The 17014-nt window shown below is 40.2% G+C and overlaps 1 protein-coding gene across 1 annotated transcript in view; it reads right to left on the reverse strand.

The window, feature by feature from the left end:
- The window catches only part of pcsk1 (proprotein convertase subtilisin/kexin type 1), a 74696-nt gene extending 66445 nt beyond the window's left edge, over window positions 1-8251 (reverse strand). The window contains exon 1 of the mRNA XM_060841398.1: window positions 8069-8251. Coding sequence (XP_060697381.1) covers window positions 8069-8251 — 183 coding nt within the window. The remainder of the gene's footprint in view (window positions 1-8068) is intronic.
- Window positions 8252-17014: the final 8763 nt, after the last annotated feature.

Genomic DNA, 17014 nt, shown 5'->3' on the forward strand with positions numbered 1-17014 from the left:
CTAAAGGGCATGGCAGATGGTGGAATTTGAATTCAGTAAAAAGTCTGGAATTAAGAGTCTGATGATGACCATGATCTGTTGGGTATATCCTTGAGGGAAGGAAACTACTTTCCTTTCCTGGTGTGGTCTACATGTGACTCCAGACTCACAGCAAAGTGGTTGACTCTTAACTACTCTCTGGGCAATTAGGGATAGGTAATAAATGCTGAACTAGCCAGTGATGGCCACAGCCTGTAATTTAATTTTTAGAAAACTCCCTCACGTCTGGAATAATTCAAAAATGCCCTTTGAAGTTGGAAACCTTAGAGGAATTCACTCAATTAAGTTTAGTAATTGACCAGAAAATGCAAGACAATTAAAAACTTGCTTTAACGCCTGAATCATTATTAAACTGATGCCCCCCCGAACCCATTTCACCACTGATGCCTCAACTATATCTCACCCAACCCCTGACAACACCCAATCCGCTGACAACCATTCCAACCCCAATCAGATCCCTATCCCCATCTTGCTGAACTCTATCAATCTGATCAAAAAACATTGCTACTGTAATTCTGACCTCCTCTGATGCAATAATCCCTCCTACCTGTTGGACCCAATTAGTCTCACATCTGACGGACCTTGGCCTAACCAAATATTCACAGTGCACCCACTCCCTGTTGAGCAAGGGGCAGTGTTGTGAAAGTGGGACCTTGATGGTGACCTCAGCTGGTACAGACAATGAACTTGTGCTGTTGGCATCATACTGGATCACAAACTAACCATTCAGCCACCTTATCTAACCAAACTCTGGACCCAATAATTTTTCACCCGAACCAAAACACCTCTTCTGCCAGCCTGACACACAGGGGCATGATACCCTCTCCCATCCTTTGAACCCAACATCCTTCAACTCTAATTGGATCACAGTTTGATGTTCTTGATGTATCCCTCTCTTTCACCAGATTTGATAACTTCTCAACCAGAACATCCATTCCTTTTTGCCACTGTAACTATTTCCTACTGTCAGACTGAGACTGACTCCCCATGTCCTCTACCAGCTTAACCTTCCCAGTATCTGGCACTTGCTCCCACCTGTTGTACCTAATATGTTCCCTTCCACTCCCTTCCTCTGCTGCACCGATAACAGCTCACCAAAACTATCTTACTTTACTTTATTTAGCTGGCACCCTTGCATCCTATCTATGTGGCACCATACTCATTTCATCCACCTGGACCCCACTCACCTTGCATGCCAGTGATCATTCCTACTTTGCACACTATCCACTTGGCATTCCACCCACCTGGCATCCTATCTATCTCTCCCACAAGTCACTCTTCTCCCTACCTAGCTGGCACCTTAACCCCAAAAGCAGCTTTACCCCAGAAGCCTTTAGCATGCTGACCTTACATTCTTACCTTTTCACAGATGCTGTCAAAGTGACTAGCTATGCTGTTCAGTAATTAAATCACATAACATGGCATACTCACTCCTGCAAAAGGGGCATGGTTTTATCTGAAATCACAGCATTTGTTTTCACAAACATGCAGCAGCTTTATTCACCATTATCACACACAACTCCTCCACTAGTATTTAATTATTAGATTGCTATTGACTTCCAGTACAGAAGGAACAGAAGTTTGCTCCAATTAAATATTAAATATTGTCTTTAGTCTGCACTACAAGTTATTTTCTCTAACTGCTGACTCCATTACTTTCCCTATGATTAAACCAGACTGTTTACAAATTTCATGTCATGAGCTTCTGACCACATATTTGTAACACTAATAAAACCAGCTGTTTCTAACTCCATAACAGCACTTGACTTTATTCATCTGCTCATCAGCTTCTGAAGCTCTCATTCATGTCTTTGTTACCTCTGTATTGGGTTATTCCAATAAACTCCTGGCTAGCTTCCCACATTGTGAGACCCATAAACTTGTAGTTATCCAAATGCTGCTTCCCATATTTTAATTCACAGCTAGTCCTAATCAGTTAGCATCCCTGTGCTTGCCAACACACGTTGATTCTCAGTCAAGCAACATCCTAATTTTTATGTTCTCATCTCTCATTTAAAATTCCTACCATGGCCTCGTGCATTCCTGTCACTGTATTCTCCTCCAGTCCCACATCATCTGAGATATTTACACTCACCTCATTTTAACCTCTTGAGCATCCTCAATTTTAATAAAACTATAATTGGTGGTCAAGCTTTTGATTACCTTCACCCTGAGTTCTGAAATTGTCTGCCTTTATTTATCAGTCTTTCCACTTGGCTTTCCGCTTTAGGACACTATTTAAACCTTATGGCCTTTTGTGACATAATTTGTTTTCTAGCTCCTGAGAAGCATGTTGGGATATTTTGTTGTGTCAAATTCTCCACATAAATATAAAGTGATATTGCATATAGCTTCCTGTGAATTTGTCAAAGTTAAGAATCACACAACACTAGGTTATAGTCCAACAGGTTTAATTGGAAGCACACTAGCTTGCGGAGCGATGCTCCTTCATCACCTGAAGCTAGTGTGCTTCCAATTAAACCTGTTGGACTATAACCTGGTGTTGTGTGATTTTTAACTTTGTACACCCCAGTCCAACACCGGCACCTCCAAATCATGTGAATTTGTCAGTTTCTATCCCTTTAGGTCATCTAAGAAAGACAGTCAGTTGACCAACAGCCGCTTATGTTTTGATGTACAATTTCCAATGTTGGTAGAAGCTACTAATACCATTGTTAGTGGAGACTTTTTTGAATAACTGTAGTATGTTTTTCAATGAACAGTAACTAAAAAACTTCAAAAGTTACTGGGTTATCCTCTTAGCTCAAATACCTCAATAACATCTTTCAGGGAAGAGAACAGGATCTATTCCTTTTGGCTGAAATTATCTTGTGTTCTATTTCCTGACCAACTGACTCTTGTGCAGTCAGCTGCCAAACTAAACCACCAGCAATGAAGCAATGAATGTAATGTAAATGGTATACTTCATTCACAGTTATATATTTATATATCTTCATTTAATACCATTTTCTATTGTTAATGTAGTATAAGAATTTCTTATTGCTGACTGTTGGGCTTAGAGTTTTGAAAACATTTTTATTTCATTCATGAAATGTGGGCATCACTGGCGAGGCCAACATTTATTGTCCATCCCTAATTGCCCAGAGAGCAGCTCAGAATCAACTGCATTGCTTTGGGTCTGGAGTCACATGGAGGCCAGGCCAGGTAAGGATGGCAGTTTCCTTCCCTTAAGAGCATTACTGACCAAGATGGGTTTTCCCAACAATTGACAATGGTTTTGTGGTCATCATGAGACTCTTAATTCCAGATTTTCATTTAATTCAAATTCCATCATCTGCAGTAGCAGGATTCAAACCTGAGACCCCAGAACGTTAATAATCCGGGGACAATACCGTTTAGCCATCATTTTCCCATGAGTGATTTATTGTTCTCCTTTTTTGTCATTTTAAATAGTTGTGAAAGTTCATGAATACATCACAATGGTTTCCCTTATCTAGTTGTCAACTGCGACACAGTTGGTAGCACCTTTGCCTTGTGATTTACAAGGGTCAGAATTCAAGTTTAATTCCATGGTTTGAGTACAAGGGTCAAAGCTGACACTTGAGTGTGATATTGGGTGAGCACTGTACTGCTAAAAGTGCATTTCTTGTATACAATATTAAACCAAAGCCTTATTTCCATTTCAGTGTGTGTAAAAGATTTCATAGCACTACACTGAATCTGCAATGAGTCAAATTCAGATAGCTCAAAATTCTAGTTGTAGTGAAGTTGTGAGCATGTCCTGACAAAATAATAAGAAATCGAATGAAAAGATCCACTTGATAAGACAAAGTTTCAGACTGGTATCTCTGGATTATTTGAATGGCTGCACACTAATCAATTGGAGTAGAGTTAGGTGAAGGACAAAATCACGGCAAGTCTGCAGTGGTGACCCATATTCTGAGCCAACATGCAGCAAGACACATTTTTATAACAGATGAATTATTTTGTTCTCTTTTTCCAGATCGCTCTTTGAAGATTAACAATGAAATGTATAAAAGTGGAAAACCGAACAAGGAATATGTCACTGCTCTGCTCTATGCCAACATGGATAGCACTGAAAGGTTGTTGCTTCTTGTGATCATGAAGTCCAAGAAGCCATGTTGTTTTGTGACTGTCAAGACACTACACACACAATTTGAAACCAACAAACCCGTAAACTGACCTCCAGCATTTTGTGGCATATGGATCAGAAAAGTGGACAAAATGTGTCAATGGAAGAAAATGAACTGTATCACACTGAAGAGCCTGAAGAGTCTGATGAATGCATAACTATGTACATGATTTGGAGATGCCAGTGTTGGACTGGGGTGTACAAAGTTAAAAATCACACAACACTAGGTTATAGTCCAACAGGTTTAATTGGAAGCACTAGCTTTCGGAGCCCCGCTCCTTCAACAGGTGAAGGAGCAGCACTCTGAAAGCTAGTGCTTCCAATTAAACCTGTTGGACTATAACCTGGTGTTGTGTGATTTTTAACTAACTATGTACATGTCAGTTTTCCTAGCTGAAGCCACAAAGATCATTCTCCAGAATTTTTCATTGCTATATAAAACACAGGAAACATGTTTGGTTACACTGATGACATGGCAGACTCATCCGAAGATAGCATTCTAAGCAGAATAAGGTTACTAATGTTTTCTAGTGCTAAATCCCAGCCTTTTATAATACAAGGTTAGGCCATTGTAAGGTGTGACCAAATTGAAAGATGAAGAACATTTCTCACATATTTACTTTGTCATAGCAATATCCTTGTTTCACATATTGAGTGCTTTAGAAAAACGGGGCTATGTAGAAGGTTTCCTCAACTATGATGAAGCTCCATTTAACACAAATTTCTGGGCAGACTCCTTCCTATTTAACTTATCATAATTTTACTGTATTTCTTTTAGAGATTAGATACTGTACAGGCCCTATGGCCCAACAAGTCCACCCCGACCCTCCGAAGAGTAACCCACCCAGACCCATTTCCCTCTGACTGATGCACCTAACACTATGGGTAATTTAGTATGGCCAATTCACCTGACCTGCACATCTTTGGACTGTCGGAGGAAACCCACATGGACACAGGGAGAATGTGTAAACTCCACACAGACAATCACCTGAGGTTGGAATCGAACCGAGATTACTGGTACTACGAGGCAACAATGCTAACCACTGAGCCACCATGCCACCCCAAACAGGAGGCTGTTAGCTGGTCGTTATAACTTTTGCTGCTCTGCTGAGAAAACATTAGTTTCTGTGTTTCCTACAACAGTGAATACACTTCAAAATGTACTTAATTACCTGTAAAGCACTTTGAAACATATGTTGGCTGTGAAAATCTCTATGCACACGCTAGTCTTTCTTTCTCCTGCAACCTTTGTTTAATGTATTTGTCATACTAATTTCAAATATGTGACTCACTTGAAGCCCATTTAAAGTTATATTTATTTAAGTCCTTCAAATTTGACTGTCCTGCATGTTCAGGATACTTTATAAAGTATTTCATTGGTCATCCACTGAATGTATATTGATCAATTCTATCCTCTCCATTGCTATCTAATTGCTTAAACTTGAAGTTGCATACCTTGGTATTGATTTGCAGTAAAGGTGTCAGTTTTTAAAATCATATTATAACAGTATTAATTATTTTATAGCTTTGTAGTGCAAAACATGAGTTTATATATTAAAATCACATGCTGTTTATCAAACATCCTGATGGATAAATGCAAAATTATGCAAATTGATCAACAATATGTACATTGTAAATATAAAATAAATAGAAGGAACGACTTGGAAAGGGATTTGAGATTGCCAGTGGTTTGGACAATTTATGAGGCAGTTAATTTTAAAAATGAATACAGGATTTATAGTGAGACCAGTAGTCTATCTTTGGAACTCTATAGGCAATTGGCCAGATTTCCTCTAGACGATTGTGTTTCCTCCTTTTAAGTATGATTCGAATACAGTTTAATCCTTATTTCAGGTGATTCTATCAACAGATTTCGGCTTCAGCACAAAGGTGGTGTTTGAAATTCTTTACATTGTTGCTACACCATCGTATCTTCTGTTCCCAGTAATTAAAGAACGCTTAATACAGAGCACCTAAAACTTTTCTAAAAAAAAAATAGGTTGCATGAACATTAAGAAACGATTACAATAAATCTCGGTAAGTAATGACTAGAAGGACCGCTTGGTATTTTTGAACCGCAGGAAAAGTTATGGTGTCTTGCAAATAAGCCCGCCTTCTGTTTTGAATTTCTGATAGTATGTTGTGGCGAGAGGGTGAGAAATAGTGAGCTTTCTATCGGTGCAGTAAGCTAACAGCACAAGGTTGAGACAGCTCGCAACCAGACTGGGTCACCAGATAATACAGTGGACGCGGAAGACCTGAAATACATGCTCACATTGGCCGTTAACGGAGTTGGGTAGCTCGGGAATACTAAGATCTCATCTTAAGGAATTATTTGCTCAATTTTAAGAGAGTTGCCGTTGTCCCGGCCCAATAAAAAGATCAAGTGCCAAGTCATTTTAGGACCGTCATCTATGCAGTGCTGACCTGTAACGTTTCTGCCATATGTTTGTCACGCTGTCACCCATTGAGGGTTTCAATATGTCTCTATCTAGATCGAGTACATAATGAAATCCAGTGATATGTAGTTTCATAAAACGATTCCTCTTTGTGAAGGTACAAACTCTAAAGTTCATCACCTGTCATTTCTCTCCGAAGTGATGTCTAACCGGCTGTGTTTTCTCTGTTTGGTTAGATTTTACTCCTTTTTCAAGCTGCCGAGAGTCTGGAATTCTATAATTTCTTTAATGTGATAGATAAATGTGTGGCATTTCTTCCACGCGTGCTTAAGAACCACCGCTTTCAAGTCACTATAACTAAATATATAGCATTAACGCCAATTTTCATTCATTACAGCGATTTACTCTCTTAAGAGGATGGTCCCCAGAGATATTATATAAACTATCCAGCCTCCCCTTCGCATACACCTAGGCTAAATATCCATATAAAGTCTCCTCGACATAACCTGAACTATGTATCACTCTTCATCCCTTCTGTCTCTACCCTGGATATGAGTATAGCCTGGGCTCTGATGCTCATGGTCTGCTTTGTGATAAATGCGAACAATAACAGAACAGCAGACGAAAACTTTCAAAATATCTGAGATACACGTTTTGAGAGATCACTGTATATTTGACATTAATCTGACATTTCTTCCTTCCCCTTTTTGTCCCGTTTTCTATCTTATTTACTGTTGCCCATTGTGTTGTCTCCTCAGATTTGAACTACCCTGAGCTATGTTGCTGAAATTTGTCAAATTATTTACTCGAGATTGTGCACGAGCTTAATGAAGAGCACAAGCTCCAGCGGGGATTGAATACCACACTGTATGTTATACACAATCCAGCGTTAGGTTAGTTAAACATTTACAAATGCATAAGATCTGGATGCAGACATCAAAATTCCAGCGAATGCATGCATACGATCTATCTATATATGATCTGCCTATCTTAAGAACAGCAGTGTGCTGCAGTTAACTATAATACTATTTAATCTGACTGTTGAACAAGTAAATACATTGACCGCCTTGCTGCTTTTGCCTTTTGAAGTGTTTAGAGTCTATGTGGTCATGGCCTTTGCCCGAAACGTCGATTTCGCTGCACTTTGGATGCTGCCTGAACTGCTGTGCTCTTCCAGCACCACTGATCCAGAATCCTGGACTATGTCACCGAATTCAAATATATCAGACGCTTGGTGTGTGTTCTGGCGTACCTCCAAAGGGCATGGCTAATTGAGTATGAGCTGGTCTGTGGTAAAATGTGAAAATGAATACCCGAGAAAGCAGTGCAGACTATCATCTCTCACCCTTTTCGGCTCTGCATACACTATGGGCGCACAGCCTGCCTTGAGATCAGTTTTCTCCACTGGTGATGAATGTTGAAAATAAGCACTATCAGTTATTATTTTAGCCCTCTTGTCACTCTCATTTAAGAAAGTGGTACACATACACATAGGTTCAAAACATTGAATATTTACCTGACCCATAAAATCATAATCCAGTTCTTCGGCAATAGCTTTCGCCACCTCGGGTCCTCCAAGCACTTCCACTGCCCACTCATTAACGTATTGCTTGTCTTCATTGGCCATGCCCGGTGCACAACAAATTGCAAACACCGTTACAGCTACACATCGCAAGGAAAGGCAATATTTTTGTTTCATAATTATCTTGCTTTAAGAAAACCAAAAGGGTTTAGAGAAGTAAAAGATGCAGAATGATTGCAGACGCCTCCTGCACCCGGGTTGCTGCTTTAGTAAGTGGGGAAGCAAACTGCTTTTTTCATGAGCTGGATGCAAGCAGACGAAATGAAAGTGGGATACCTTTGAGCTTGAATGGAAAACAGTGTTTACGCACCAAATGCTACGCAAAGCATTGCCCTGACGTCAAGTCTAGTGCACCTTCTGTACTATCGACCAAATGTTCCCGGGGGAGTTGCTGAAAGCCAGTCAGAGGAACGCATTGTGCAAGAGGGGGACAAATCTTTACCGGGAGCTGTCCAGTGCTGAAATCCACATAACTCGACAGCCATTTCGAGCCATCGCATCCACCACACCGTGCATTTTGCTACAATTGGCTCACATATACCCTTGGTTTCTCAGGATTCTTTTCAAATGATAGTTCTCCCCCATGTTCAGGGGAGATGTGGTATTCATAGCATTTGACAAATAAAATGCTGTCAACATTCACTTTTCATCATAACCAAAGCGGTATTTGCATTTATGTTTTGCAGATTTTCTGACAGCACTCAACATATTGCCGCTCTTCATCCGGATTAGATAGGGAGATGGAGGATTAGGAGATCGAATTGCAAAAGTTCCGGCCTTAGGACAAATCCGATTTCACATTCCACAAGATGAGACATTAATGGATACAAGCCACCAAAATTGGAATTGTACTTTTGTTGTGTTAAACAGAAGAACGATTTTTGAAACATAAAGGTAGCAAATGAATCAGCTACGGAGTCAGTTGAGTCTATAAATCAGTGAATTTAGGAAATGCAACCGCTTGTACAGTAAACACAATCTGCAGCTTCCGTCTAGGGGCTGTGTGTAATCCATTCCTACTTTCAATAATATCAGTAAGATAGAAAGCCTTTCTGGACTAGCCCCGTCCCATGAAAGAATGTTGAAAGGAATAACTTAACGAAAAAAAATCAGATGATTTAGTAGTAAACAAGTAATACTACAAATCCTACAGTAAGATCAATCTCCAAAATAAATGTATGCTCATTCAGACTACAGTCAGTACATTCTGGGGCAGGATGAAGCAAAGTTCAAAATTTAAAGCTAAAAATATTGTCTGCACTTTCCAGCAGCTGTTATAAAACTGGTGGTGCATGGACAGTGCAACATGTTTATTCATATTTTGTGGTAATGATAGCGACTGATTATTGCCACTGGACAATAGTAACCAATAATAATTAATGCTGACAAACCCAAATAAGATAGTGTGATGATGAATATTTCATTACTATACATTACCATTCACAATACATTCGTGTATATATAATGTGTTCAGTCCAAACTTACTGGACTTTCATTGCAGAATATTTCTCCAATGACTATAGCCTACAATGGCTAAAGTACTAACAGCATCCTGTTGAAATGAATATTTAAGCAAAAATCATTAAAACTTACTTATATTATGCTTCCACGTGATAAAAAAGGAAGTAAGTTGCAATCACTTCTTGATAATTTGAAATGCATTGCAAACTACCTCCATTCTAATCAGACCTAGTAATGAGATAGTCAACATGCTAAGCTAATAACTCAGCTGGGGTTTAGGCCAAAGTTCACGATAATAAATGATTCTTATATAAAAATAGAAAAGGAAAAGATAAACTTTTTAAGCTAAACTTGCAAGTAAAATCAGACACCAAGAACTTTTTTTTTAATAAATAAAAAGGGAGAGAGAAGCCAAGTGAACATGGACCTCTTAAAAGATAAAGTTGGAGAAAAAATAACCAGAAACTAGGAAATGGCAAAGGATTTTATAAATACTTTGCAGCAGTTGTTTGGTTAAGAAAAAGAAGGAAGCATATGTCAGGTATAGACAGGATAGATCGAATGAATTCTCAGAAGAGTATAAAGAAAGTAGGAGTATACTTAAGAGGGAAATCAGGAGGGCAAAACGGGGACATGAGATAGCTTTGGTAAATAGACTTAAGGAGAATCCAAAGGGTTTTTACAAATATATTAAGGACAAAAAGGTAACGAGGGAGAAAATAGGGTCCCCCAAAGATCACTAAGGCGGCCTTTGTGTGGAGCCACAGAAAATGGGGGAGATACTAAATGAATATTTTGCATCAGTATTTACTGTGGAAAAGGATATGGAAGACATAGACTGGAGGGAAATAGTTGGTAACATCTTGCAAAATGTCCAGATTACAGAGGAGGAAGTGCTGGATATCTTGAAATGGTTAAAGGTGGATAAGTCACCAGGACCTGATCAGGTGTACCAGAGAACCTTGTAGGAAGCTAGAGAAGTGATTGCTGGGCCTCTTGCTGAGATATTTGTATCATCAATAGTCACAGGTGAAGTGCCGGAAGACTGAAGACTGGCAAACGTGGTGCCACTGTTTAAGAAGGGTGGTAAAGACAAGTCAGGGAACTATAGACCAGTGAGCCTGACCTCAGTGGTGGGCAAGTTGTTGGAGGAAATCCTGAGGGACAGGATGTACATGTATTTGGAAAGGCAAGGACTGATTCGGGATAGTCAGCACGGCTTTGTGCGTGGGAAATCATGTCTCACAAACTTGATTGAGTTTTTGAGGAAGTAACAAAGAGGATTGATGAGGGCAGAGCAGTAGATGTGATCTAAATGGACTTCAATAAGGCGTTCGACAAGGTTCCCCATGGGAGACTTATTAGCAAGGTTAGATCTCATGGAATACAGGGAGAACTAGCCAGTTGGATACAGAACTGGCTCAAAGGTAGAAGACAGAGAGTGGTGGTGGAGGGTTGTTTTTCAGACTGGAGGCCTGTGACCAGTGGAGTGCCTCAAGGATCGGTGCTGGGCCCTCTACTTTTTGTCATTTACATAAATGATTTGGATGTAAGCACAAGAGGTACAGTTAGTAAGTTTGCAGATGACACCAAAATTGGAGGTGCAGTGGACAGCAAAGAGGGTTACCTCAGATTACAACAGGACCTTGACCAGATGGACCAAAGGGCTGAGAAGAGGCAGATGGAGTTTAATGCAGATAAATGTGAGGTGCTGCATTTTGGGAAAGCGAATCTTAGCAGGGCTTATACACTTAATGGTAAGGTCCTAGGAAGTGTTGCTGAACAAAGAGACCTTGGAGTGCAGGTTCATAGCTCTTTGAAAGTTGAGTTGCAGGTAGATAGAATAGTGAAGAAGGCGTTTGGTATGCTTTCCTTTATTGGTCAGAGTATTGAGTACAGAAGTTGTGAGGTCATGTTGTGGCTGTACTGGACATTGGTTAGGCCACTGTTGGAATATTGTGTGCAATTCTGGTCTCCTTCCTATTGGAAAGATGTTGTGAAACTTGAAAGGGTTCAGAAAAGATTTACAAGGATGTTGCCAGGGTTGGAGGATCTGAGCTACAGGGAGAGGCTGAACAGGCTGGGGCTGTTTTCCCTGGAGCGTCAGAGGCTGAGGGGTGACCATATAGAGGTTTACAAAATTATGAGGGGCATGGATAGGATAAGTAGACAAAGTCTTTTCCCTGGGGTTGGGGAGTCCAGAACTAGAGGGCATAGGTTTAGGGTGAGAGGGGAAACATATAAAAGAGACCTAAGGGGCAACTTTTTCATGCAGAGGGTGGTACGTGTATGGAATGAGCTGCCAGAAGATGTGGCGGAAGCTGGTACAATTGCAACATTTAAGAGGCATTTGGATGGGTATATGAATAGGAAGAGTTTGGAGGGATATGAGCCGGGTGCTGGCAGGTGGGACTAGATTCGGTTGGGATAGCTGGTCGGCATGGACGAGTTGGACAGAAGGGTCTGTTTCCATGCTGTACATCTCTATGACTCTATGACTCTAAGACACTAAATGCATTCCAAAATTACTAAATAATCAGGGGCTGAAGAGAGAGGAAATATGTAGAATAAGTTTCAGTAGAGAAGAAATGCTAGGAAAACAAACAGACCTAAAGACTGCCAAGTCCCCTGAACCTTATGAGTTAGGATGTTAAAGGTGTACTACTTATATTGTGGATGTACTGATAATAATCCTTGAAGAATTCTTACATTCTGTAAAAGTAACATCATTGGAAAACTACCAAATTAACATGTTTGTTTTAAAAGGGGAGGAGTACAACAAAGACAAGAACCTATAGGCTACTTAGGTTATTTTCTGTTGTTGCAAAATTGTTAGAATTTATTAGAAAGGTTGTAATGGCAGAGGATTAGAAATACATCAAACAAAATCAACATGGCTTCATAAAGGGGAAATCAGATCTGAAAAATGTTTTCCAAGTCTTTGAGGAGGTAACAAGCAGGAAAAAAAGGGGAAACAGTAGATGTAATGCATTTGGATTTTCAGAAGACATTTGAAAAATTACCACGCTTAAGTTTATTTAATGTGATAAGAGACCAACATTTGGAGGTTGTATATTTAACAAGGGTAGAGGATTGGCTAACTAAGGCAGAGATTTTGGATAAGAGGGTATTTTTAGGATGGCGATATGTAAGTAGTGGAGTGTCAGTGCTGATGTCACAATTATTTGAAATATGAATTATTTGGATGAGGAAAGTGTAAATGTACTGTATCAAGTTTGCAATGACACAAAAGTAGATGGGAGACAAGTGGTAAGGAAGTCACAAAAAGCCTGAAGAGGTATGTAGACAGATTAAGTTAGTGGGTATAGTCTTGCAGGCAGAATAACTTGTGGAAAAATTAGAGGTTATGCATTTTTTCAGCAAGAATCGAGGAGATGAATATTATTTACATGGAGAAAGACTACAGAAAACCACAGAACAGAGGGATTTGGGACTCATCAGTCATGAATCACAATAAGCTAGCATACAAGTTTAATGGGTAATGATGAAGGAGAATGGAATGTTGGCCTTTACACTTCAAATGACATGGAGTATAAAACTGGACAGGGGACTGTAGGAACACATCTGGAATAATTTCAACAAATTTCAATCCCTTATCTAAGGAAAAATATACTGGCTTTGGAGGCAGTCCAGAGAAGGCTGATACTGGGTATGGAGGGATTGACTTATGAGGGCAAGTTGCGTAAGTTCGACCTGTACACACTGAAATTTAGAAGAACAGGTGGCAAGCTTATTAAACCATACAAAATTCTAAGGTGACTTATGACAGGGTAGATGTGCAAAAGTTGTTTCCCCTTATGGAAGAGTCAAGGACCAAAGGACATAATCTCAGAACAAGGGGTTACACATCTAAAACAGAGATGAGGAGGAAGTTCTTTTCTCAGAAGGTAGTAAATCTGTGGAATTCTTTACTGTAGAGGGCAGATAATGCTGGGTTGTTAAGTATTCAAATCTGAGGTAGACAGAGCTTTATCAATCAGGCACTCAAGTATTATGGGGAAAGGGCAGGAAAGTGGAGTTGGGGATTATCAGAATGTTGCAATCCCACTGGATAGCAGCTCAGCCTCAATGGGTTGAATGGCCTACTTCTGCTGTTACATTTTATGGTCTTAATAGATGAGTGATGGCTGTGTACATAAAGATTGACTGTACAGTCAAGTTACCACTGAACCATTATTTCTAGCTGTCCTTCTACTGCAAGGATACCTGCAAAACATGAAGATAGATTCATAGAGTCACAGAGCTATATAGCATGGAAACAGGGCCTTTGGTCCAACCTATCCATGCCGACCAGATATTCTTGTCCCATTTGCCAGTATTTGGCTCATATCCATCATATACCCATCCAGATACCTTTTAATTGCTGTAATTGTACCAGGCTCCACCCCTTCCTATGGCAGCTCATTCCACACATGTACCACCCTCTGTGAAAATGTTGCCTCTTAAGTCCCTTTTAAATCTTCTCCCTCTCACTTTAAACCTATGCCCTCTAGTTTCGTACTCCCCAGCTCTGAGGAAAATTTGTTGGCTATTCACCTTATGCATGCCCCTCATGATTTTATAAACCTCTATATGGTTAACCATGAGCCTCCGCGCTCCAGGGAAAATAGCCCCAGACTATTCAGCCTCTCTCTCTATAGCTCAAATCCTTCAACCCTGGAAACATCCTTGTAAATCTTTTCTGAACCCTTCAAGATTTGCAACATCCTTCCTACAGGAGGCTGACTAGAATTGAGCACATTATTCCAAAAGTGGCCTAACCAATGTCCTGTACAGCAGAAAGGTGGATAAGGAGACTGACGACTGGGGTATAATCATCAAAGGCCTCTTGAGGCTGAATATTTCAAGGTCACTCGAAGAGGAAAGTGGGAAAAAAAACCTCAGCTGGCCAAGAAGAGGACTCAAATAAAACTGAGGTCCATGAATCATGCATCTTCTCAACTAACTTTCTTACAAACGCAGCAATGACTGTCATTACAGACTGGAGTTCTAAGCCACACCAAACCTTGCTTAACACAGAGTTCATCACCACTGTGCAAGTCATTATTTTATGAGATGAAAGACTTCCATACAAACAGTATTTCAAATTATATATAACAATGCATAGCTTTTTACAGATTCTTTCATGGAATATGGGGATCACACGTGAGAGCAGCATTTGTGTCCATCCCAAATTGCCCTTGAAGCAAGTAATTCACTAGATCATTTCAGGGGCATTTGAGGGTCACATTGCTATGGACAATGTGCAGGTCTTACATTGCTCCTGCATAGTGATATCCTAGGGGCTGCAGCATGGCTGGTAGGAGAACACCTAATTTCACTGCAGGGGATTACAGATAGCCTAACAGAACGGTCACAAACACCTCTAGACTTAACCGGCCGAACATCGGATTGCATCATCTCAACAGCAGAATGGATTGCTTGGTTGATAGTAAGGGATTTGAATGGATAAAAGGGATGTGAGGATAAATGTTAAAATCTGAAAGAGCCAATATGATGCTCAATATCATGACTGAGTCACAAATGTTCTAATACAATTTCCTACCACATTCATGCTAGAGAGGGTGGGCTGTGAACTCCATGCAAACTCCTGTGCATAGCTTGGAGCTGGGCTCCTCCATGGTCCTTCAGAGTGAATGCTAGCTTTCAGGCCAGCCTTTCAATGCACCAAGATTTTCTTTGTACCTATCTGTTAACATCAGTCTTCTTCCACAGCCTACCCAATCTAAGTGCTCTGATTCCTCTGCAGGTAAACACACACACAACACTCAAATCTATGCTACTGTGGCCTAATTCTCTGGCTACTGACAAAATATACTCAGAGTTTTATTATTCTCAGATTCCATGTCAAAGTTTTCCTTTGTACTATGGACAGCATCAGGGTCTGAATTGATGGTTGCAAGTATGGGGTCAAGTTATGGTATTTCTTTATCTCCCATTACCATCTTTCTCTTGACCCTGATGTTCTTCTAACACTACCTGACTATGCAGTTCATAGGTATCTGAAAGCAGAAAGGCTCAAGCGCAAGGTTGTAGTGACATAAGAGGGGCAAATTAAGAAATCCATGTTTACACTATCTTAGAATCCCTACAGTGTGGAAACAGACCCTTGGACCCTCCGAAGAGTAACCCACCCTGACCCATTCCCTTATTTCTCTACATTTCTCCTGACTAATACACCTAACCTTACAGGCTATTTATCATTGGCAATTCACCTAACCTGCATATCTTTGGATTATGGGAGGAAACCAGAGCACTCTGAGGAAATCTACGCGAACACAGGGAGAATGTGTGAACTCCACACAGACAGTTGCCCGAGGCTGGAATCGAACATGGATCCCTTGTGCTGTGAGGCAGCAATGCTAATCACTGAGCCACTGTGCTGCGCCAACTTATAAACCCCAGCTTAGAAATCAAAAGAGATGGTGCGATGAGGAGGAAGTGTTATGAGAAGTATGATTGCATGTGAGAGTATCATTGCTTTGTCTCCATGAATGCATTAGGCAATAGATGTATGGCTTTCAGCCTTTGAGATCAATGACACAAGCATATCTCTGCTATGCTATGGTTGCCCTTTAACTTGCCATGGTGATGCTCCCTCTGAAATGTTGCTGCTGTCAGAAGGAGGTTGGTACAATAGCAGGAAATCTGAAGCAGATTTTAAATTAGTCATTAATTGAGGCTTTAAATGCCTTGACTTAGTGAATTGCTGATTTCAATGACATTCCATTCATGCGGTCTTTCCTACAGGTGTGGAATCCATCCCAGTGAAGTTTTCCATTAAATTCTCAGCTCACCTGCTTCCAAAAACTTCCCCAAGTAACTGGGAAAATTCCCTCTTACTGTTTTCATATATATATGTAGAAGATTTTCCAAGCAGGTTGGAAGTTTAGCAGGTGGATGAAATAAGCTGTGCCCAAGCTGATCACTTTCATAATGCCGCTTTTAAATGTAAATGGCCTAATTGGTCAGCAAGTGATCTTGTTAGTTAGTTAGTGTCTCCAGGAGACTTGTGCTGTCAGAGTGGAGATGGTGGTGGGAGCAGATCATTGCTGTTAACTTACCAATTAGAGCAGGTAGCTCTTCAAAAGATCAAGAGGAAGGATGCAGTAAAAAGCAACCTTGGGTGATGAGATTAGGAGCAGCACTCATGCTAATGCTGGTTGGTCTCACTCATGCGGATAAATATTAACTACTAAAAGGAGACAAGAAACCAAAGCTTTCATCTTGCACTCACCTGAAACAGTCTTGAAAAAGTGGACACTAATTTACATAATATGGGGAAAGGTTACTGAGTGGTTAAGCCATCATTGTCCAGTTGTCTTAGAGCTGATAAGAGCAAGATGAAAGCTTCAATTTTTTTTGGTCTCTTTTAACAAAGTATTCCTAGAATCCTCA

This window comes from Hemiscyllium ocellatum, chromosome 2 (genome assembly GCF_020745735.1).
Source record: "Hemiscyllium ocellatum isolate sHemOce1 chromosome 2, sHemOce1.pat.X.cur, whole genome shotgun sequence".
Taxonomy (NCBI): Eukaryota; Metazoa; Chordata; class Chondrichthyes; order Orectolobiformes; family Hemiscylliidae; genus Hemiscyllium; species Hemiscyllium ocellatum.